Raw genomic sequence first — 24,168 nt, 5'->3', positions numbered from 1 at the left:
ATGAATCCAGAATGTATGACATTTTTGTTTTTTTAATTGCATTACAGAAAATAAAGAACTTTATCACAATATTCTAATTTTCTGAGACAGTCCAGTATATATATATATATATATATATATATATATATATATATATATATATATATATATATATATATATATATATATCTCCCCTGCCCACTGCCCAAAGATAGCTGGGATGGGCTCCAGCACCCCCGCTCCAGCACCCCCGCGACCCTACTGAGGATAATCTAAGGTGCAGATAATGGATGGATATACGGCGGCGCAGTGGTTAGCGCGTGTGCAGCACAGTTCTAAGGTCTTGGGAACCTCCTGTGTGGGTTCGAATCCAGCTACCGGACATACTGTGCGGAGTTTGTATGTTCTCCCCGTGCTTGCGTGGGTTTCCTCCGGGCACTCCGGTTTCCTCCCACATTCCAAAGACATGACTTTCAGGTGGATTGGCCCGTCCAAATTGTCCCTACGTGTGAATGAGCGGGCGAGTTGTCTGTCCCTGTGTGCCCTGCGATTGGCTGGCAACCTGTTCAGGGTGTCCCCTGCCCACTGCCCGATGATTGCTGGGATGGGCTCCAGCACCCCCGTGACCCTACTGAGGATAAGCGGTGCAGCTAATGAGATGAGATATATATACTTTCGTTTTATGTCAAATAAGTGTCTTTCTTTAATGGGAAGATTTAAGTGGATCAGGAAATTAAAAAAGTTGAAGTAAGATACAGGCCTCCAACCTGAACCCAAGTTCTAACTCATATTTTGGCATTCAACATAAAGATAAATAACCGAGCAATGGCTTGGTTCATAGTCATAAACTGGGGCACTTCGAAAATTAAGGTGCCAATGTACTAACTCCCGCAATGTCCTGTAATGGCAGCGTACCATGTCCATTACTCTCCCACGTCTTTAAAAAAAACAACTCCAGCTGAACAGGACAGATCCAAGGACCACCAAAGACAGCTGTATTACACTCCCAGCGCCATTGGTTTCGGATTGGACTTGTTTACTTTTGAATCCGGACTGTGTTTCTTGGACACTGCAATGGATTAAAGGAGCTTGAAAGGACGTGGCCCGCTTGGTCGGATGATCTGGACTGGAACCATCCGTCGGCCTCTCCCCGACATACAAAAGAGGGCGCCTTCTATGGTCCAACTCTACCTTGAAAAGTTCATACTCCTTATGTGGCAGCTTGATGCCAAGCACCGTGCACCCATGTGTGGCGCTCAGGCCCTGCTCCATCCCGACTTTCCATTCCCCGGCCTGCCCGCATCTCCCTGGCCTGGTCCTGTTCAACAACTTTGATGTGAATTCATCTTCAGCTGTCACTCTCACTTCTGTCACCTTAAAGACAAACTCTGTTGCGCCTGGTACCTTGACTGAAGGATTTCCCTGAGCGTAGTGACCTAAAGCTTTCAGTGTAAAGGTCTTCTGGTTGCAAATGGGATCGGAGTAGTGGCGGTAGATCCCTTCCCATGCTTGTTGTTCTGGATCAAAGTGGAACTCCCTAGTGAAGAACAGAACAGTGGGTCGAGTTTCACACTGCTGGCTTAGCCACCGTCCAGATAAGGAAATTGAGGTTTGTGTTTGGTGGGGTAAAACTGGGGGTCGATGTTCTGTGGAGCGATACACCAGGGCGCACACCGGGCATGGATGTATGTGATGCTGAAATCAAAAATGGGGATTAGCGTATGGAGTATTGCTTGATTTAAAACATAACACCATTTCTAGTTGGCACTATACAGTTACCGTATTTTCCGCACTATAAGGCGCACCTAAAAGCCTTTATTTTTCTCAAAAGCTGACCATGCGCCTTATAATACAGCGCGCCTTATATATGGATCAATATTAAATTCGCAAGGTCTTGCAACTAAAGCAAGCAGCCGCCGACTCGATTTTCCCCCGAAGGCGAAGTCGTCCGCGGTGTATGCCGGGATTTATATACCGGTGTAACCAATGTGTCAATCATCATTTGAATCGATCACTATTGGCTAAAGTTATTCGGAGGTAAAGGGGGCGGATCCTTTTTATCATTTACAGGCTCGCATAGGCTAAAGGGGCGAAACAAAGCCTGCAATTGGCCGAAAAAGATGAACGTGAATCACACGTTGGGTTGCACTACGGCATAGAGAAAACATTTTTTACTATTCTGTATTTGTAAAAATTTTACTCTCCTGGATTTACGACACTCACGGTTGTAAGAAGACCGTGGTTACGTATCATTATTGAACGTGACGGCTGCAAGAGAACTTAGGTGAGCTATGCGGCTTTATATTTTCCCGGTATCTTGTTTTAGAACGATCTTGATGTTTCTGTGATGCCAGCAAAAAATAAAATGGAAACTAAGAAATGTTTGGCATTTCTTGAATCCCAAGACTTTAACCTTCCGAATGATATTTGGAACGATGCATTTGAGTGATTGGTGACATCGTACAGACACTGTTTCCCTTCATGTCCGAGACACGTATTTGCTTCTTTGCAAGCTTTCGGAATGTTAAGGGGTTAATAAGTTTGACTGAACTATCTGACTGTTTTGTCGACGTTCCCATTGTAGCGCCTTATAATCCTGTGCGCCTTATGTATGGAAAATATAGGACCAAAACTATTTTTTCGGATTGCGCCCTATAACCCGGTGCGCCTTATAGTGTGGAAAATACGGTACTTACCATGGCACTCTGCAATGGTTGTTGGTACCCTGTGGGTCTATAATGGATCCTTTGGGTCCAGTCAGTGTGTATGTCCCCCAAGAACAGTTTCTGGATTTTCTCCCCGTGGTTATGTTGCTGTGTCTCCACCCTAACCAAATCCAGCTCCAACATGGAGAAGCCCATTGCTGCCAGGCACTCTCTTCCCGCCCGGGTATTGTAAAGGTCATGAGGCTTCCCAGGAACTAGCCCAGCCAGGGTTTGACCCGCGCGGGAAGGGGATAGCCTAGAGGTCAGCTTCTCCTTGGCTGTCAAGCTGTGGACAACAATGACCACCCCACTTAGGTGATGGTCCACTTCGGTGGCTCCATGGGTGATCCAGGAGGCCTGGCGAAGACGGAGCTTGCCTCGTATCGCCAGGGAATAGGAGGGATTCGTGCACCCACTGTCTGCATAGTAGTGTTGTAGGGCTTGGAATTGACGATTAGGGTGGAAGGTGTAGGAACGTGTGAGGAACTCTGGACCTGGACGTAATTCACATCTGAAAAAAATAAAGAATCGTAAACTTTGTTGGCCTTAAATATTTCAAGTCTCTTGAATAGTTAATTCAGTTTTTGTTTACAAATTTAATATACCGTAAATTCCGGACTATAAGCCGCTACTATAAGGCGCTCGAGTGTTGCTACCATTAACTGCCCTGTCAAAGCTATATTATTATTATTAAAGCTTTGAAAACTATCTTGGTGTACCATCTTTCTTTGTAAATATGTGTAACCCGTGTATAATATGTATTTGCAACTGTATATTTTTGTAATGTATTTATTTGTATTTATTTTAGACACTTATTCTGGTATGTTTTGCACGGGTGAATGAAAAATGAGGGGCGGAACAAACGCGGGGTGCCGAGTTTAAGTGGGGACTGCTAAAGGTGAGGGACCGACAAGGAAAGAGGAGGTGGTAAAAAGTTGGTTAAAGAAAAAGGAGTTGCGTGGGTAAATGTGTTCATCTGATATATTTTTCCCACCCTTACCTTTGGAAATATACACTTTTTTCCTTGGATTACTTTCAACGGGACCCGGACTCTGCAGGTCTGCATCAAACCTTAAGTACCGGTATCATTTTTCCGTTCATTTTGCCGGCTGTGATTTTTTTGACTGTGGACTTTAATGAAGGACATTTAGTTTCAATCGCGGGACTTGAAGTCGGGTTTGGGTTAATTTTGTGTTTGTGTTACATGTTTAAATGTGGGCGCATGCGGCTTATATACAGGTGCGGCTTGTGTATGTACAAAATCGGTTTTCCTCTTAAAATGTGGTGGCTGCGGCTTATAATCAGGTGCGCTCTATAGTCCGGAATTTTCGGTATCTTAGTTTTTACTAAAAACTTCCCAAAAAATCAAAAAGAAGGACAACACGTACTACAGTAGCTTGAAAGAATAATATGCAAATCTCCATTAACATCCAAGTCAGATTCATGTGGCTAACATTGCTGGAATATAGAGGGTTTTAACCATTTCCCAAATAATATACTTTGGTAAACCAAGATTTTTTTTTTTATTATTGCTTCTACTAAATTCAAATTAAAATCTTCTTTACTCTCATTGATAACAACATAGTGAACATTGTTTGTAACTTTGTTGTTCAAAATTAGATGCGGCTCTCAGAGTAAACATGTCATAAAGATAAACAAGATAAATGTCAAGCAGTGGTTAGCGCGTGTGCGGCACAGTCCTGAGGTCGTGGGAACCTCCTGCGTGGGTTCAAATCTAGCTACCGGCCTTACTGTGCGGAGTTTGTATGTTCTCCCCGTGCTTGCGTGGGTTTCCTCCGGGCACTCCGGTTTCCTCCCACGTTCCAAAGACATGCATTTCAGGTGAATTGGCCAGTCCAAATTGTCCCTAGGTGTGACTGAGCGAGCGAGTGAGTTGTCTGTCCACGTGTGCCCTGCGATTGGCTGGCAACCAGTTCAGGGTGTCCCCTGCCCGGAGACAGCTGGGATGGGCTCCAGCACCCCCGCGACCCTAATAAGGATGAGCGGTACAGCTAATGAGATGAGATGTTAGGATCCTTGCGCGCGTTTACTGCAGGCTTCTTGAACAGCTTTTGCTCTTGCGGTGTGTTACGAAGGAGATCATGAGCTCCACTTATTCAATGTTCTCGTTTCCCTGCGTCCTAGACGCATCATTTTTGCTGGGGACACAGAGTCTCAAATCAACGTGCGTCCCCGGGACGCAACTTTTTTGACACCAAATTGTCATTTTTACCCGATTACTTTTTTTTTTTTTTTAAACAAAGATTTACCGCACTCCAAACTTTTTGGCAGGCAGATCCGCCATTGTTGTTTTGGTCTCGCGGTTCGAGTTTTCGTCTGCACGCCCATCTCGTCCAACGACATCTCGTTGCTTCGAGATGACGTCATTGTTGTGGTGGTTGTCGTCGATTTAAGGTGAAAATCAACACAAAATTGGCGATTTCTTGAGTGTCAGTCATAAGTCGAAACATAATGCAGAAAGTGATAACAACGGCAATAATTCCGGCACGAAAAACGGCAGAGAAATTCTTCGGAGGATCGCAGAGGCAAGGAAAACACGTGTGTTAAAGCGAATGATTCGACGAAAGAAAGTAAACAAAAGAATACTCCTAGCAAGAAAAGGACATTTTGTGCATAATTTTACATAATATTTGGTCATATAGGAATGAAAGAAGCAAAAACAACCTGAAGAGCCATATCTTTTTATTTCCTGACATATTTTGTCGCATAATTTTAACATTTTTGGGGGCTTATTTAGTCGGTTGTAAGATACAGAACTGTACGTAATCACATTTTTTAGTGGAAGTACAATATAGGCAACAAGATTCACTTGATATAATTGGAAATTATTTGAATGCAACAAACTTTTTCTTCTTTTTTCCATGTTTTTTTCTACTTTTTTTAAATTCCTTTAAAAAAATCTCATTGTGTTTATTTTTTCTGAGCTGTTACTTTTTGTTCTCTATTTACTTTTTTCCTACATTTCTTTCTTTTTCTTTTTTTCTCAGCTTTTCACTACTTTTCTTCTTCTTTCTTTTTTGTTCTATTTCCCCCTTCCTTTAAGTCATTTTGTGCATAATTTTACATCATATTTGGTCATGTTGGGATTAAAGAAGCAAAAACAACCTGAAGAGCCGTTTAGGACCCGAAAGAGCCAGTTTCTTTATAGTGCGCCGAGCCGAAGAAGCCGGTTCTCGAAAAACTCTACTGACTTTACTCAACTTTGTTCTACTTCGACCTTGACTTCAAAATACCGCATTTTTTACCTTCATGCACTGTAACTTTGACTTAATGAGCTTCTTAATTGGCAATTTCGAGCCCTGATTTTTGTGAGCTGGCTAGATTTTCTTGTGCGCGGAAAAGCTCAGGGTAGTGCGCAATTGCGCACACACGCAGCTTAGAGGGAACATTGCCGACAGCCATGATTCTCTATTCACTCTATCGCTGAATAGGGGTCGCTCCAAACATCTATTGGGCCGTCTATTGGGACGTCTATTGGGACGTCTATTGGGACGTCTATTGGGACGTCTATTGGGACGTTTGGAGCGGCCCCTATTCCAAAGGGCTGCTCCAATCGTCCCAATAGCGTACAAGTGTCCGTCTCATAAGGTTTCTCGGTGTTATCCAGATGTTTACCTCGTCGACAACCAGGTGCCATCCAACCTTGGTGGGATTTCTGCTTTGATCGTCACTCCGTCTTTGTGGTGGTGGTCGTGGCAGTTGGACTGCCATTGCAGACTTTTACTCAAGTTGGAGGGGAGTGTAGGCGTCTCCCAGACTTTACTGCCCATTGCAGCCACGAATGCCACTAAAATAAGAAATAAAGACAGTTGATTCATATGATTAGCTGAGAGCTTGGTCTACTGGATTAGACAAAAGACTTGAACTCATTTGCAAGGTTGCTGTGACCTGTCCTTGCTTGGTGGCTTTCTATCTACAAGCACTCTTGCCCACATTATTCTGTCTGAACCAGTTAAAAAAATTGGGTCATGCACAATGTTCCCTGTAATTTTCCCCGGGTCTGAGCGTTCACACACAGTCGGTGAGCAACACTTCAAACAACAGTGAGCAACCATAATCCCAAGTGTGGCAAGATAATTAATTAGCAAACATGTCTAAAATTTGACATCAAGTTACATTTTGAGTTTCCGGCAATGCAAAATTATTTTTCTCTTTTGAATGAATTGACTCATTTATTATTACAAAGGTTGTACAGCCTACAAACGTCATTGGTTTTTACAATTCTTTCACAAGATATCCATTTCTTTTTATTTCCTGATCTATTTTGTTGCATAATATTAACATTTTTGGGGGCTTATTTAGTCGGTTTCACGATACAGAACTGTACTTAATCACATTTTTTAGTGGAATGTTGGCAACAAGATTCACTTGATATAATTGGAAATTATTTGATTATTTGAACACAAACTTTTTCTTCTTTTTCCGTGTTTTTTTTCTACTTTTTTTTTAAATTCCTTTAAAAAAAATCTCACTGTATTTATTATTTCCGAGCTGTTGCTTTTTTCTTTTTGTTCTCTATTTACCTTTTTCCTACATTTCTTTCTTTTCTTTTTTTCTGGCTTTTCTTTCCAAATTTGTCATTCTTTTTTTCTCTTCCTTTTGCTTCTTTTTTTCTCAATAATTAGCTTCTTAATTAGCAATTTCGAGCCCCGATTTTTGTGAGCTGGCGAGATTTTCTTGTGCTCGGAAAATCTCTGGGTAGTGCGCAATTGTTCACACACACGCAGCTTAGAGGGAACATTGCTGGTGGGTTACTTAGTGTTACGTAAGGGCTAACTGTTGCCCACGGGCAATGTTCCCTCTAATTTTCCACGGGTCTGAGCATTTACACAAAGTCGGTGAGCAACGCTTGAAACAACAGTGAGCAACAGCAATCCCAAGTGTGGCAACTAAGTCATTATCAAACATGTCCAAAACTTGACATCAAGTTATATTTTGCTGAGTTTCCGGCAATGCAAAAAAATAGTCGGTTGCACGATACACACCTGTATTTAATCACATTTTTTAGTAGAAGTACAATGTTGGCAACAAAATTGACTTGGTATAATTGGAAATTATTTGCATGCAACACAAACTTTTTTTTCTTTATCCCTGTTTTTTTTCAAATTTTTTAATTTCTTAAAAAAAAATCTCATTGTGTTTATTTTTTCTGAGCTGTTCCTTTTTTTTGTCACCGTTGATGTTCTCTATTTACTTTTTCCTACATTTCTTTCTTTTCTTTTTTTCTAGCTTTTTTTTCTACATTTTTCCTTCTTTTTTTCTCTTCTTTTTGTTTCTTTTTTTCTCAGCTTTTCACTACTTTTTCATTTTGGTATTTTTTTCTTTTTTGGTCTCTTCCCTCCTTCTTTTAAGTCATTTTGTGCATAATTTTACATAATATTTGATCATGTTGGGATTAAAGAAGCAAAAACAACCTGAAGAGCCGTTTAGGACCCGAAGGAGCCGGTTCCATTTAGTGAGCCGAGCCGAAGAAGCCGGTTCTTGAGAAACTCTACTAACTTTACTCAACTTCGTTCTCCTTCGACTCGACTTCAAAATACCGCATTTAGGACACAACGTCAGGGGAACCCGTGTATTTTTACCTTCATGCACTGTAACTTTGACTTAAGTCGCTTCTTAATTAGTAATTTTGAGCCCTGATTTTTGTGCGCTGGCTAGATTTTCTTGTGCGCTGAGAATGTTTTAGCGGTGCGCAATTGCGCACGCGCGCAGCTTAGAGGGAACACTGGTCATGCATTCAACCATTGGTGAGTCGCGGCCAAGGTGGTACAAAACTGGGGCTGTTTTGGATAAGACAAACTTCTTTCACATCATACTTAAACAGGCTCCATAGCTGTGTATTGAATCTTTCTGGAATCCAGGAAATAGTAAAGTGAGAATGTGCAATATCCCATTTTTTTATTTCTAGTATAGTATTTAAGATAAAAGAACAGGGCTGAGATTCAGGCCTTACATGACAGTTCTCGATTTACTGATATTTTAGTTGCTGGCTGCCCACTGTAATCCCAAGCCACCAATTTGAACACAACTTTTAAACTTATAGAATTAAACTAGTTTTTCCGCCTGGGATCTATTTTTCGTTTTAGCACCTGGAAATTATTCTGAAATGTGTGTGCTCTTACAAACTTGAACACAAGTAGCTTCAATTCATTAGTGCGTCCAGATGTATTAATCATCACTGCTACACCAAATTCAGGGGGTTGGGGCCCTAGAGCAGGGGTGTCAAACTCATTTTAACTCGGGGGCCACACGATAGAAAAAACATTCTGTCGGGGGCCGGATTAGTAGATTAAAGAGAAAGAAAAAGAGATAAAGAAATAAGAGAAAGAGGGAGGGAAAAGGAGAAAGGGCGGGACAAAGAAATGAAAAGAGAGAGAGAGGGAAAGAACGTGAGAAACAAACGATAAAAAGTCGTGAGAGAGGGGGAAAAGAAAGGGAGAGGAAGAGAGAAATCCAAAGAGAAATAGAAAGACAGAAGGAGAGAAAAGAGAAAAGAAAGCACAAAGGGTATGAAGAGAGAAAGAGAAAAGAGAGAAAAGGAAAAAAAGGAAGTTAGAGCAAAAGAGGTTAAAAGACACAGAGAGAGAAAGCGACAGACCGGGAGAAAAGGGGTGGAAAAGAAGGAAAGAGAGAGAGAGAGAGAGAGAAAGAAAGAAATGCAAGTACAGTGACTTTGTGAGAGGCACCTGGCTTTGGCAACATCAAGTTGACATATTTCAACCTGCAGCTTGTTTTTCTCTTGCGCTTCTCTGAGTGTTATCTCGCGGGCCGGATTCAATCCCTTAGCGGGCCTGATCTGGCCCGCGGGCCGCCTGTTTGACACCTGTGCCCTAGTGGGTTTAAAAGTAGTGGTTCAAACACAATAGAATGGATGATAAAATATTGTCATGCTTGAAATAAGACCATTTGACATCCAAACTTTTGGATTACTCCAGTACCAAATATGCTAATAAAAGACAAAAGAAACTAAATATGGATAAAATTGTGACTCACGACACGTGGTAAGCTTTCTCTCCTGGCTTTGATCTCTTTGATCTCCGGCAAAACGAACATCAAATGCCACAGAAACAAAATGAAAATAAATCCAAACAGCTTGCCAACATAGCACGGCGGTGCAGTGGTTAGAGCGTCTGAGGCACAGTTCTAAGGTCTCGGGGACCTCCTGCGTGGGTTCAAAATCCAGCTACCGGACTTCCTGTGCGGAGTTTGTATGTTCTCCCCGTGCTTGCGTGGGTTTCCTCCGGGCACTCCGGTTTCCTCCCACATTCCAAAAACATGCTTTTCAGGTGAATTGGCCGGTCCAAATTGTCCCTTGGTGTGAATGAGCGAGCGATTTGTCTGTCCCTGTGTGCCCTGCGATTGGCTGGCAACCCGTTCAGGGTGTCCCCTGCCCACTGCCCGATGATTGCTGGGATGGGCTCCAGCACCCCCGCGGCCCTACTGAGGATAAGCGGTGTAGCTAATGAGATGAGATGAGAACTCTTTGTCATCCAGATGTTGAAAATCCAACAAGAGCAAATGAGCTAGGATAAAATCCGTCTGGTTGACAATTGTTTGAAAGCTCTTCTCACGATTTCTTTGCTCTATGCAAATACTGCCACGATCACAATATTCCAGATGAAACCGATTATGTTCGGATACTGTAAATTTGTATAACAAGCAAATCTGCTTCCTCTCGGGCGTACATGTGTTTTTTGCCTGCTCAAACATATGTCTCGGGACCCTCGGGAATAATCGTAATAAACCCAAGATGAGAGTTTTACAACGAAAGGAACTCGCAGTTTTGACTCATTTACTTCATAAAATAATGTGACTTTTTATCATCTCGCTTCGATCTTTCTGAGAATTTCAAAAAACATCATTATAAATCAGCTAAGTAGGTCTGTGGGAGTTTTTCTCTTGTGGTTTCTGAGTATTTTGAATCCTCGGATAAGCGATTCGATTTTTTTTTACTATATTTTCGTAAATTCCGGACTACAAGCCGCTACTTATTTCCCAAACTTTCAACCCTGCGGCTTATTCAGTGATGGGGCCAATTTATGGAATTTTTCTAACGGCCGCCAGCGGCGCTCGAGTACAAAAGGTAAGATTTAGACCGGTGGAATATATGCGCCGAGGAAGACTGCAACTTCTTGGCTTGTGCATAAATTAAATTAGCGTAGACATATCCTCATCATGCAAATTGCAAAAAGAAAGGCACATGGCGCAACTTTCAAGCTATACGCAATCGATCAGTCCGAAATAGAAGGAAACAGAGCTACCGCACGTAAATTTTACTTTGCGAGCGTGGTGCTAGTGTGTTTTTGAATAAGGGAGCGTGGGACAACAACTACATGACAAAGTCTCTTTCCCATACTGAAGGAAGACGACTTTGATAACGTCATTCAGAAGGAGGAAGATGAGGACGGTTTTACCGTGCTTGCTACAAGTACGGTATGCTTTTTTTAACAGAACTGTTTACTGTGTTGTTAGCGTGTTGCTAGTAGCGTTTTGCTACCCTTCACAGGCACAGTTTGGGAAGAAAGTTATAATAATATTATTAAAGCTTTGAAAACTCTCTCGGTGTACCGTCTTTCTTTGTAAATATGTGTAACCATGTATAGTATGTATTTGCAACTGTACATTTTTGTAATGGATTTATTTTAGAACCTTATTCTGATATGTTTTGTACGAGCAAATGAGAAAGAAGGGGCGGGGCAAACGCGGGCTGACGGGAAGTGGAGTAAAGTTGAGACGTGTTTGTGGACGCGGCCGAGAATAGTGGATATATATTTTTCCCACCCTTACCTTTGGAAATATACACTTTTTTCCTTGGATTACTATCAACGGGCACCCGGACTCTGCAGGTCTGCATTAAATCTTAAGTACCAGTATCATTTTCCGTTCGCTAACAACTGCGCCGCCGTGCTGCCCGTGATTTCATTATATGTTTCAGTTTTACTTTCTAGGGCAGCACGGCGGCTTGTGCGGCACAGTTCATGTCATGGGAACCTGTCGTGGGTTCAAATCCAGCTCCAGACTTCCTGTGCGGAGTTTGTATGTTCTCCCCGTGCTTGCGTGGGTTTCTTCCGGGCACTCCGGTTTCCTCCCACGTTCCAAAAACATGCATTTCAGGTGAATTGGCCGGTCCAAATTGTCCCTAGGTGTGAATGAGCGAATGAGTTGTCTGTCCCTGTGTGCCCTGCGATTGGCTGGCAACCAGTTCAGGGTGTCCCCTGCCCACTGCCCGAAGATGGCTGGGATGGGCTCCAGCCCCCCAGCGACCCCGATGAGGATAAGCGGTACGGCTAATGAGATGAGATGAGTTTTACTTTCTTTTGGATTAAATTTAATGGATTTTATGGGATTATATCTTCTTGCTTCAACTTCCTTTGGAATGGATGCAATAAAGATTTTTTAGAGTCATCCCACAATTTATATTCCATGCCTCATGTCTAAGTGAAGAAACCCCCCCCGAAAAAAGCGCTTTGTCGTCATGCTAACTGTGTTGTCTGTGCCAAAAGCATGAGGTTATATGACGTCTTCTACAAGGTCATATGTCCTTCCCTCTCCTGGACCCGAAGTTGGTGCTGCACATGGTTGTATTTACAAAAGAAAAATAAAGAAAGGTAACTCATAAAAGCAAAGAGCTTAGTAAAACAAAATTGCCCATTGAGAGATTATACGTATTACTCGACAAAAAGAACCTCAGTCAACCACATTAAGACAACGCCGTAATGTGCAATATGTGAATCATTAGTCCAAATAGTCCAGTTTTTCTGTTCATTTCGTATTGAGCCGGTCTAAATACAGTGGAACCTCGGTTTTCGAACGCCTCTCAGTTCGAACAAATCAAAGTCCGACCAAAAATTTAGAGAAATTCTTGATTCGCTGTTCGGTCAAAAAATCGGAGCTCGAACGTCGGTAATGCGTGGGTGCGTAGGCTAGGGTGCGATGCTGAGCGGCGTACGGGTGTTTTAGCCCCTTATTATGCCTCCGAAGAAAGTCAGTGCAAGCAGCAAAGTTGCTACAGGTGAAAAAAGAAAAGTAGTACGTACGACTATTGCATTTAAGAAAGAAATAATAGCCAAATATGAAGGAGGTGTGCGAGCGCCTTCTGCTGACCACCACAAAGGTAAGAAATCCTATTCATAAGATTATGTTAACGCGAACGTACGATTAGCCTGGGTTAGCTTTAAGTTTACGTTAAACATTCAGGGTGTTGGAACGGAGCCCAACATTCAGAGTGTTGGATTGCAGCCCCCTTTCCAATGAAGCGCTCACTACTTGTTGTGGAGACCCGGGTGCTAAATGACTTGTAAACGACCTGATTCTTTTATTTTTACACTTTCATGTTAGCGTAATCTTTCATACGGAAGAATACGATCGTACGATTAGCCCGGGTTAGCTTTATGGTTACGTTAAACATTCAAGGTAAACATTCAGGGTGTTGGAACGGATTAAAACGATTGACATTATTTTTAACGGGAAAAATGATTTCGGTGATCGAACAAATCGGTTTTCGAACAGGGTTCTGGAACGGATTATGGTCGAGAACCGAGGTTCCACTGTACATTAGATTTGATTTGCAAGACTGTTTTTCTCCTCTTTAGTCACCCGTCTGTCGTTCAGCAATCAGTTCCTTTTCCTGACTTGTACATAAATAACTATTTCCTGCTGCGGATCAAAGGTCAACTGCTAACATGTGATACAGGTGCAGTCTTTGTTGAAGGAAATAGAACAGCTGTATCTGCGGAGATTGTTTTTTGGGACGATGTCAGAAAAGTGAATATTTAGCAACACCGAAATTGAACTGCCTGATTTATTCTTATCGCCAACAATTTTTTGGGGGGGTTTAGATGATCAATAAGCGATACAGAAACCAGATACAGTGGAACCTCGTTTCTCGACCATAATCCGTTCCAGAACCCTGTTGGAAAACCCATTTGTTCGATCACCGAAATCGTTTTTCCTGTTAAAAGTAATGTAAATCATTTTTAATCCGTACCAACATCCTGAATGTTTACCATGAACGTAAACATGAAGCTAACCCAGGCTAATCGTACGTTCGCGTTAGCGTAATCTTCCGTACGAAAGATTACGCTAACATGAACGTGTCAAAATAAAAAAATCAGGTCGTTTACACGTCATTTAGCACCCGGGTCTCCACAACAAGTGGCTAGCGCTTCATTGGAAATGGGGCTCCGTTACAACACCCTGAATGTTTTATGTAAACAAAGCTAACCCAGGCTAATCGTACGTTCGCGTTAGCGTAATCTTCCGTACAAAAGATTACACTAACATGAACGTGTAAAAATAAACAAGGGGTAAAGAAAAGAATTATGAATAGGATTTCTTACCTTTGTGGTGCTCAGCAGAAGCCATGCTGTATGTATAGCAAGATCGTTTTTGTGCCGGAGATGGAAGATGGTGTGTGGTCTTATTGTGTTTTGTTGGTTAGCATTTTCCACAGTCTAGTGCAGAGGTGTCAAAAAAGTTCTATCTCAGGGGCCACTTGGTAGAAAAAAATACACCCCGACGGTCATTATAGAGATCAAAGCCAGGAGAGAAAGCTCACCACGTGTTGTGAGTCATCATTTTATTCATAATTAGTTTCTTTTGTCTTTTATTAGCATATTTGGTATTGGAGTAATCCAAAAGTAACTGAAAGTAATCCAGTTAAAGTAACCCTACTCAACCCTGGCCCTTAATCACAAAGAGTCTCAAAGGGTTGCGCAGGGTATTGCACAGACTATTATTTCAGACTATTATTACACCATCCCCTGATCTGGAAACAACATGAGGGCAAGAAACCTTGAGAAGGGACCGCACATGTGGTATCCTTCTTTCAGGATTACCAGGCAAAGGATGTTGCAATTACAAATAATACAGAGGTATTGTCTCATCTCTTTAGCTGCACCGCTTTTCCTCAGTAGGGTCGTGGGGGTGCTGGAGCCCATCCCAGCAATCATCGGGCAGTGGGCAGGGGACACCCTGAACTGGTTGCGAGCCAATCGCAGGGCACACGGGGACAGACAACTCACTCGCTCAGTCACACCTAGGGACAATTTGGACCGGCTAATTCACCTGAAATGCATGTTTTTGGAATGTGGGAGGAAACCGGAGTGCCCACGCAAGCACGAGGAGAACATACAAACTCCGCACAGTAAGGCCGGGAGCTGGATTTGAACCCACTCAGGAGGTTCAGCACGGGGCAGCACGGCGGCGTAGTGGTTAGCGCTTGTGCGGCACAGTTCATGTCATGGGAACCTGTCGTGGGTTCAAATCCAGCTCCAGACTTCCTGTGCGGAGTTTGTATGTTCTCCCCGTGCTTGCGTGGGTTTCCTCCGGGCACTCCGGTTTCCTCCCACGTTCCAAAAACATGCATTTCAGGTGAATTGGCCGGTCCAAATTGTCCCTAGGTGTGAATGAGCGAATGAGTTGTCTGTCCCTGTGTGCCATGCGATTGGTTGGCAACCAGTTCAGGGTGTCCCCTGCCCACTGCCCGGAGATGGCTGGGATGGGGTCCAGCCCCCCCGCGACCCTAATGAGGATAAGCGGTACGGCTAATGAGATGAGATGAGAGATATTGTCCACAAAAAGTATAGGTTATTCATATGCTATAGAGTAGAAGTGAGTTTTAAGCTTAGATTTCAACATTTCCACTGAGGTTGCAGATCGGATCTCGGGGGGAAGAGCATTCCACAGCACCGGTGTATGATTATATATTTTTTAACTTATTCAAGCTCAGCTTTTGGTGGTCAGAATCAAACAAAAAATAAAACACGTGTTAAATAAAATTCTAGTGAATAAAGGCGTCAAATGCAACAACCAAAAGAGTGAATAAAAAAAAAACAAATAACCCGCAAAACAGGACACAAACACATGTACAGTAATAGGAACGGTCGCCATTGTTTTCCCCCTCCTCATTTATGTAAGTCGGGCCGAGGTCAAGTTGATCTTTTCAGGCTTTGTTATTCTAACTGGGGTTAGTCGACCGCGGGGAGGTTGAGCAGACGGCCCTTGTTGTCTTTTCATCACACTTTAAGCGTTTCATCCCCGGGTCTGGTTTGTTTACACCAGAGATCTGAACGGCTTTGCCCGCTGGATGTCAAGCCTGGCTCCTGTTTGGGCCGCCGGGATTCCATCGACCAAGACCCGGAAAGATTTGTTCACGACATTCACATCAAGGACCTGTGAAATATAATACTTGAACAGCATGACTACAGTGGAACCTCGCTAGTTCGCGGTTCCACTTTTGCGGGTTCAGAGCTTCGCGGGTCTAAAAAATATACCTTAACTTCTCAATAAAAACATTTATTGACTTGACGCCATTGAGCGCGAGCTTATGTCAACTGAGGACACAGTGTGGACACTATTATTGTGAAGAGGAGGGGGAGGCCCTGACACAATGCTTAATCATTGCTGCTTCGCTCCTCCCACCTCACCCGCTTCTTATGTGGCGCTCAGTTTATCAAGGAGGGAACTCGGCGACGCGACGTAAGTATATTCTCTTCTGTCACATTTCATCTCAAGTTTGACTTTATTATACCAAAAGCGAGCGGTTGTTTGTACTACCTAAACACGGCTAATTGTGTACGGTTTTGTGTATTTGTTGTAAAAGCCATTCGATGCCGCTAGCTAAAGTATGTTGTTATTGTCAGAAGGTAGCTCTTTCACCTTCATTAAAATGAACACAGACCATTTTTTTAACTGTTGTTTCCCAAAACGCTTCAAAAACACTCATCAAATATCACATTTTCCCAGTTTTTATTTTCAATATGTAACTAGTAGTGTTAACAAGCGAAATAATGGTTGAGAGCGGTTAATACAATCATACTGAATGGTTCGTAGTGGTTCGCCGCAGTCCTATTCCGTGTACATACAACATATTTTACAGTTTGTTTTTGTTTTTTTTATAACATGAATTTCACTCTCTCTCTCTCTACCTGTATTCTATATGGTGTACTGTATACAGGGGGGGTATACTGTATACCTGTATACGTTTTTTTTAAGCATTTTTGAAGGGGCGCTGCTACTTCGCGGATTTTCAGTTTTCGCGGGTGGTCTTGGGCCCCATTCACCGCGATAACCGAGGGATTACTGTATTTTTATTCATTTAATTTTGTTTATTTGAGTGACAAATTGAGCACTATAGCTTTAGCTTTGCGCTACATTGCCCTTTTCCTCAAAAGAAATAAAATATTTGGAATGTTTTAAAAGGACCATATTAAAAAGGACCGATTCTGCCGTAGGTAGAAATAAATGTATGAAAAAATAAATACCGAACAATATGTGCCTTATAAAAAAGTAACACCACTGACCACTAAATACCTAAAAATGTGACATAAATTCAACGCATTTGTCATTCCCACTGATGTGACTCAGCTGTGCCCGCTCATTTGGCGCCACCTGTCGCGTGCTCTGATTGGCTCCCTGTCACTATTTGAAATCAGTCCTGTCAATCCTCTGTTGTCAGTCCGTCGGAGAACCTCAGTGAATACTAGGTTAGCCTTTTTTTGACCCTGACTTCTCACCTGTCCCGTTTTTGCTCTCGTCTGTCTCCGACTTCGATCCGTCTTGATCCTGACCACATCTGCTCTCCTGTTCCGGCTTACGACCTCTTTTTGGCCCCCGACTACGTCTACTCTCCCGTTTTGGCTTACGACTCGATTCCAACCCCGACCACGCCTTGCTCTCTCAGTCCCTGCTACCGACCCGTTTTTTCCGTCCCATTGCTCGCTATGTAAGATCCACTTCCTCGTTCGAGGCAGAATCCGAGTACGAGAGCGACTTGCCTCCCGCGTCCAGCGAACACCAGATCGTGGGTGCAGCCCTTTCTCTTTCCTCCAATAAAACTTGTGAGAAACGTAATGCTATTGGGTCCTGTTTCCGTTCTGGTCCTGACAGTATTCATTTATTTACCTATTTTGTCCTTTTTTTATATCGTTGTGTAATTTGCACTGATCAACCCATGCTGTAGGTGAAAACCTCAGTCAGTTGGACCCGCCTTCTCATTTGAATAACATTTTGTTGCGACAAAATACACAAATAATTATAAAACAACAAAAAATGCATGACAAAATGAATACAGAAACAAATAAATGACAAAATAAATGACAAAATGCATAAATATACAGACACTACCCGACTTACGAACGAGATATATTCCGGAAGATCGTTTGTAAGTTGAATTTGTTCGTAAGTAGCTTCAGTGCTATATTTTGTATGTTTAAGGCTTGTATAAGTAACCTGTACTGTTTTGTACTAAAAAAATAAACATTTTATGAAATAATGTGCTCTATAAAGATAAATAAAGTTACGTTTAACTTACTTTTGGAAGATGTGCTTCAAGAGGTCCTCCTCCGTGGTAAAAAGTGGCGGAAAAAAAGTGTTCCGACCATTTTCTCAACCGCATCAAGCTTTCTTATTCCACTTTCATATCAAAAGAAACGGCTCGCCTCTTCTTTACACCAACCATATTGAAAGGAAGCACAATAAATTGAACAACAAAAATTTCAAAGTTCTAAGCGTGCTGGAGATAGTATAGACAAAGTATAGACCGTATAGAATGTTTACACACAAATTATCTATCTATCTATCTATCTATCTAATAATGATTCGTAATATAATGCATCAAAGCAAGTGAGCCGTTTGAGAGCCAGCTCTCTTTAATGAGTTGAGCCAAAAAAGCCGGTTCTCTTAAAAGAGACGGACTTCCTTTCACTATATAAGTCCACATGAAATCCGAGGCGGCAGACGCATGCGCACAGTAGCATCAAACCGCTCGCTTCGTTTGAAACAAAAAAAAAACGATACCGAGATAGAGGCTACCGCGGGGAACTCGTTTGACTTCTATTTATCTATCTATCTATCCATCTATCTATCTATCTACCCTGCTCATATCCCTCAAGAGGGGTGACCGACAGCAAGACAAACACATTCAAAAACGAAGAAAATAAAAAAGGGAAAAAGTAGCAAAAAACACACACAAAATTTTGGGGGGACTATGGCCAACCCAAATGCCCAAAAACCTAAACAAGTTAAGCACCTCGGCACCCAAGTTGCTCATGCTTTCGTCCCTCCAGAAGAACACAAGAAAGCAGCCATGTCACTCGGGTCAAGGTGACACTACACACTACAGCAGGGCCCGACAGCTTTCACTGGTTTACCCCTGCCGCATCATACAGGTGCCCTGCCCATCCATTAGAACATGTCTAAACATCCCACTATCCTTTTACAACACCTCTCCACTCATTCCTATCTCCAACAAGAGCTCTAGCTTCCACTATATTTAAACCTCTTTCCTGCAGCGTACTCATAACACCATCCATCCAATGGCGGCCTTCCTCTTGGTCTCCTTCCATTGACTTCTGCTCTGTAGATCCTCCTCAACATTCGCTCCTCATCCATCCACTCCATGTGTCCAAACCAACCGAGTACTCTCTTATCCACAAGCTTGCTCAGTTCCACTACTACTCCAGTTCTGTCTCTCACAATTTCATTTCCCAATCTATTACCCCAAAAAAGATGAATCACCTGGTAATTTTTTTCTTACAGCTAGCAAAAAAGATTATGGATACAAACAAGATCTCTCCAATGTGGAGTAGTGAGTGTGCACATTTCGAAAAAGAATACTGGAGACCCAATTCACGGGTAAATAAGAAAATGGACGGATTGTAGGACATCACTTAACTGGACTTTGAATAATGACTTGAGCATTGAAGATATTCCATGACACTTTTTTCTTTAATGTATTCATTTTTAATTATTTACTTATTTTTCCCCTTTGTTGTCATTTGTTTTTTGTATGTTCTAAAAAGAAACTCAAAACAGAAATTAAGTTATAAAACAAACAAATAACAAATGTATTTTATAATTTTTTTCTATATGCGTCCCTTCAAACTTTGTTCACCCCTGGACAGTGTTACCCCTAAGGTGCGCGCGTGCCAGCGCACAAAAATAAGGGCTCAAAATTACTAATTAAGAAGCGACTTAAGTCAAAGTTACAGTGCATGAAGGTAAAAATACACGGGTTCCCCTGACGTTGTGTCCTAAATGCGGTATTTTGAAGTTGAGTCGAAGTGGAACGAAGTTGAGTTAAGTTAATAGTTTGTCGAGAACCGGCTTCTTCGGCTCGGCTCACTAAAAGGAACCGGCTCTTTCAAGTCCTAAACGGCTCTTCAGGTTGTTTTTGCTTCTTTAATCCGAACATGACCAAATATTATGTAAAATTATGCACAACATGACTTAAAGGAAGGGGGGAATAGAACAAAAAAGAAAAAAATACCAAAATGAAAAAGTAGTGAAAAGCTGAGAAAAAAAGAAACAAAAGGGAGAGAAAAAAAGAAGTAAAAATTTAGAAAAAAGCCAGAAAAAAAAGAAAAGAAAGAAATGTAGGGAAAAAGTAAACAGAGAACAAAAAGAAAAAAGTAACAGCTCGGAAAAAATAAACACAATGAGATTTTTCTTAAACGAATTTAAAAAAAGTGGAAAAAAAACACGGAAAAAAGAAGAAAAAGTTTGTGTTGCGAGTGAATCTTGTTGCCAATATTTTACTTCTACTAAAAAATGTGATTAAGTACAGTTCTGTATTTTACAACCGACTCAATAAGCCCCCAAAAATGTTAATATTATGCGACAAAATATATCAGGAAATAAAAAGAAATAGACATCTTGTGAAAGAATTGTAAGAACGTACAACCTTTGCAATAGTACATGAGTCAATTCCTTCAAAAGAGAAAAATAATTTTGCATTGCCGGAAACTCAGCAAAATGTTACTTGTTGTTGAGTTATGGACATGTTAGATAATGATTTAGTTGCCACACTTGGGATTATGGTTGCTCACTGTTGTTTCAAGCGTTGCTCACCGACTTTGTGTGAACGCTCAGACCCGTAAGGAAAATTACAGGGAACATTGCCCCTGGACTTTATTCCAGGTTAATCAGAAAGTGATTGGTTGTTTCTGTTTCAATCCTACTTTTCTTTCGACCTTGCTCGTCTTCTTCACGATACAAAACAAAACATTCGGCCAGCTTTCATGAGGGCTGAGCAGACGTCCCCCCCCCTTTATTTTCTGTTCTTATGATTGCACCTGGGCAGACGTCTGCACATTTCCGCCTCTGAGCCGTCACCCATAACCGAGGCTCCGTAATGTCCGCCTTCTGTTATTCCAACAATTAACATAATAGCATTATTAGTTCCAGGGACACGCTTGGTGGCTGCCATTGTTTGAAGGCAGCTGCCAAGAAGATGAAGAAGAACAAGCCTCTTCCTCTTCTTCCTTTGAAGACACAGAGCTTCCATTGACCAATGCCAGCTTGTGTTTTGCTAGGTGAGGTACTGGTTTGAAAGGTGACAAATTGCTTAATGGCTTCCTTGCAGGTAACGAGTGATTGTATGTGACATAATCCTCGCAATGTTTGGGGACCCGACGAGCTTTGGAGCCCCTTTGCATATTTGCAAGCGTGTGAAATCAGCACAATAATATTGGGGTTGTGATCACTTTTTTGTGTGTGTTTATTTTAGTTCAGAGCCAAGGTGTCAAACTCATTTTAGCTCAGGGGCCACATGGTTGAAAAAAATCACTTTTGCGAGGAACAGAATCAATGTTCCCTCTAAGCAATCACGCACTGCCCGCACATTCTCAGCGCACAAGGAAATCTAGCCAGCTCACAAAAATCAGGGCTCGAAATTGCTATTTAAGAAGCAAATTAAGTCAAAGTTACAGTGCATGAAGGTAAAAATACAAGGGTTCCCCTGACGTTGTGTTCTAAATGCGGTATTTTGAAGTGAAGGTCGAAGTAGAACGAAGTTGAGTAAAGTCGGTAGAGTTTTTCGAGAACCGGCTTCTTCGGCTCGGGTGGTAAACGGTTATTCAGGTTGTTTTTGCTTATTTCATCCCTATATGACCAAATATTATGTAAAATTGTGCACAAAATGACTTAAAGGAAGGGGGAACAGAACAAAAAAGGAAAAAATTAAAAAATAAAAAAGTAGTGAAAAGCTGAGAAAAAAAGAAACAAAGGGAAGAGGAAAAATGGAGGAAAAATTCAGAAAAAAAGCCAAAAAAAAAAGAAAAGAAAGAAACAAAGGAAAAAAAGTAAATAGAGAACAAAAAGAAAAAAGTAACAGCCAGGAAAAAATAAACACAATGAAATATTTTTTAAAAGAAATTATTTTTTTTTGAAAAACAAAACAAAAAAACAAACGTCATTTGTTTTTACAACAATTCTTTCACAAGATTTCCATTTCTTTTTTTTCCTGGTATCTTTTGTCGCATAATACTATCATTTTGGGGGGCTTATTTAGTCTGTTGCACGATACACAACTGTATTTATTTTTTTAGTGGAAGTACAATGTTGGCAACAAGATTGACTTGGTATCATTGGAAATTATTTGAATGCAACACAAACCTTTTCTTCTTTCTCCCTGTTTTATTTTTATTTTTTTAATTCCGTTAAAAAAAGTTTATTTTTTCCTAGCTGTTATTTTTTTCTTTTTGTACTCTATTTACTTTTTTCCCTTTGTTTCTTTCTTTTCTTTTTTTCTGTCTTTTTTCTGAATTTTTCCTTCTTTTTTCTCTTCCTTTTATTTTTTTTCTCAGCTTTTCACGACTTTTTCATTTTGGTATTTTTTTCTTTTTTGTTCTATTTCCCCCCTTCTTTTAAGTCATTTTGTGCACAATTTTACACAATATTTGGTCTTGTAGGGATTAAAGAAGCAAAAACAACCTGAAGAGCCGTTTAGGACCCAAAAGAGACAGTTCTTTCTTAGTGAGCCGAGCCGAAGAAGCCGGTTCTCGAAAAACTCTCCTGATTTTACTCAACTTTGTTCTACTTCGACATTGACTTCCAAATACCGCATTAAGAACACAACGTCAGGGGAAACCGTGTATTTATACCTTCATGCACTGTAACTTTGACTTAATTCGCTTCTTAACTACCAATTTCGAGCCCTGATTTTTGTGAGCTGGCTAGATTTTCTTGTGCGCAGAGAATGTGCGAGCAGTGCGTGATTGCGCACATTGCGTGTGTCAATTTCACAGTTCGACATATTCCCCCTAGATGGCAGCAGCTCTGATGAACCCGTCTTCACCATTGCCATTCAAGAATCAATCCATTCCATAATGTGTCAAAAGCATGATTCCCTTTTCGCGCACTCACCTTGCCAAAAGAAGCAGAGCGCGTGCAACGTGCGTCCATTTGACATAACCGCTGCCATTCTCAACTCTCTCCAATCCTCCAAAAACTCGAAAATCTCCCGTTAGCAGCAGAAAAAAAGGCACTTCACCATGACACGAATTAGTTTTCTAATCCCTGGCTGAGTTGTTTATGTCCTCTTGCTGGTTTCCATCCTCTGGTGGGTAAAATGGAGGGTGGGCATGCAGCATCTCTCAACTGTTGCTCTTCTCGTCAGCCTGCAATGCACAGTAACTGCTTTCCACTTGATGCGCGAGTGAAGTCGAATATGAAAGGGGGAGGCAATGTTCCCTCTAAACTGCGCGCGTGCGCAATCGCGCACTGCCCGGACTTTCTCAGCGCACAAGAAAATCTAGCCAGCTCACAAAAATCAGGGCTCGAAATTGCTAATTAAGAAGCGAATTAATTCAAAGTTACAGTGCATGAAGGTAAAAATACAAGGGTTCCCCTGACGTTGTGTTCTAAATGCGGTATTTGGAAGTCAAGGTCGAAGTAGAACGAAGTTGAGTAAAGTCAGTAGAGTTTTTCGAGAACGGGATTTTTCGGCTCGGCTCACTAAAAAAACGGGCTCTTTTTGGTCCTAAAAGGCTCTACAGGTTGTTTTTGCTTCTTTAATCCCTACAAGACCAAATATTGTGTAAAATTGTGCACAAAATGACTTAAAGGAAGGGGGGAAATAGAACGAAAAATAAAAATAAAATGAAAAAGTAGAGAAAAGCTGAGAAAAAAAAGAAATAAAAAGAAAAGAAAAAAGAAGGAAAATTTCAGAAAAAAAGTCAGAAAAAAAGAAAAGAAAGAAAAAAGAAAATAGAGAACAAAAAAAGTAACAGCTTGGAAAAAATAAACACAATGAGATTTTTTAGAGGAATTTGGAAAAAAAACAGGAAAAAGAAGAAAAAGTTTGTGTTGCATTCAAATCATTTCCAATTATACCAAGTCAATCTTGTTGCCAACATTGTACTTCCACTAAATAAATAAATAAAGTTGTGTATCGTGCAACAGACTAAATACGCCCCCAAAAATGATAGTATTATGCGACAAAAGATACCAGGAAAAAAAAGAAATGGAAATTTTGTGAAACAATTGATGTAAAAACAAACGACGTTTGTAGGCCGTACAACCTTTGCAATAGAACAATTGTCAAATCATTCAAAAGTGAAAAATAATTTTGCATTGCCGGAAACTCAGCAAAATGTAACTTGATGTCAAGTTTTGGACATGTTTGATATTGATTTAGTTGCCACACTTGGGATTGCCGTTGCTCACTGTTGTTTCCAGCGTT

The 24,168-nt window shown here is 41.3% G+C and overlaps 1 protein-coding gene across 1 annotated transcript; it reads right to left on the bottom strand.

Annotated features, from left to right (window-relative positions):
* Positions 1 to 491: 491 nt before the first annotated feature.
* apcdd1l (APC down-regulated 1 like) lies at positions 492 to 23,115 on the bottom strand. Its single transcript, XM_088337278.1, has 4 exons — positions 22,851 to 23,115; positions 6,321 to 6,492; positions 2,676 to 3,195; positions 492 to 1,674 (listed from the first exon to the last, which is right to left on the bottom strand). The coding sequence occupies exons 1-4, from the start codon at positions 22,906 to 22,908 to the stop codon at positions 919 to 921; spliced, it is 1,506 nt and encodes a 501-aa protein (XP_088193404.1). The 5' UTR covers positions 22,909 to 23,115; the 3' UTR covers positions 492 to 918.
* Positions 23,116 to 24,168: the final 1,053 nt, after the last annotated feature.

Source organism: Urocampus carinirostris, chromosome 6, assembly GCF_059441175.1.
Source record: "Urocampus carinirostris isolate Australia breed hairy pipefish chromosome 6, RoL_Ucar_1.0, whole genome shotgun sequence".
In the NCBI taxonomy this organism is placed as follows: Eukaryota; Metazoa; Chordata; class Actinopteri; order Syngnathiformes; family Syngnathidae; genus Urocampus; species Urocampus carinirostris.
The sequence above is the reverse complement of the archived record's forward strand: the minus strand, read 5'-3'. Positions and strand labels throughout refer to the sequence as shown.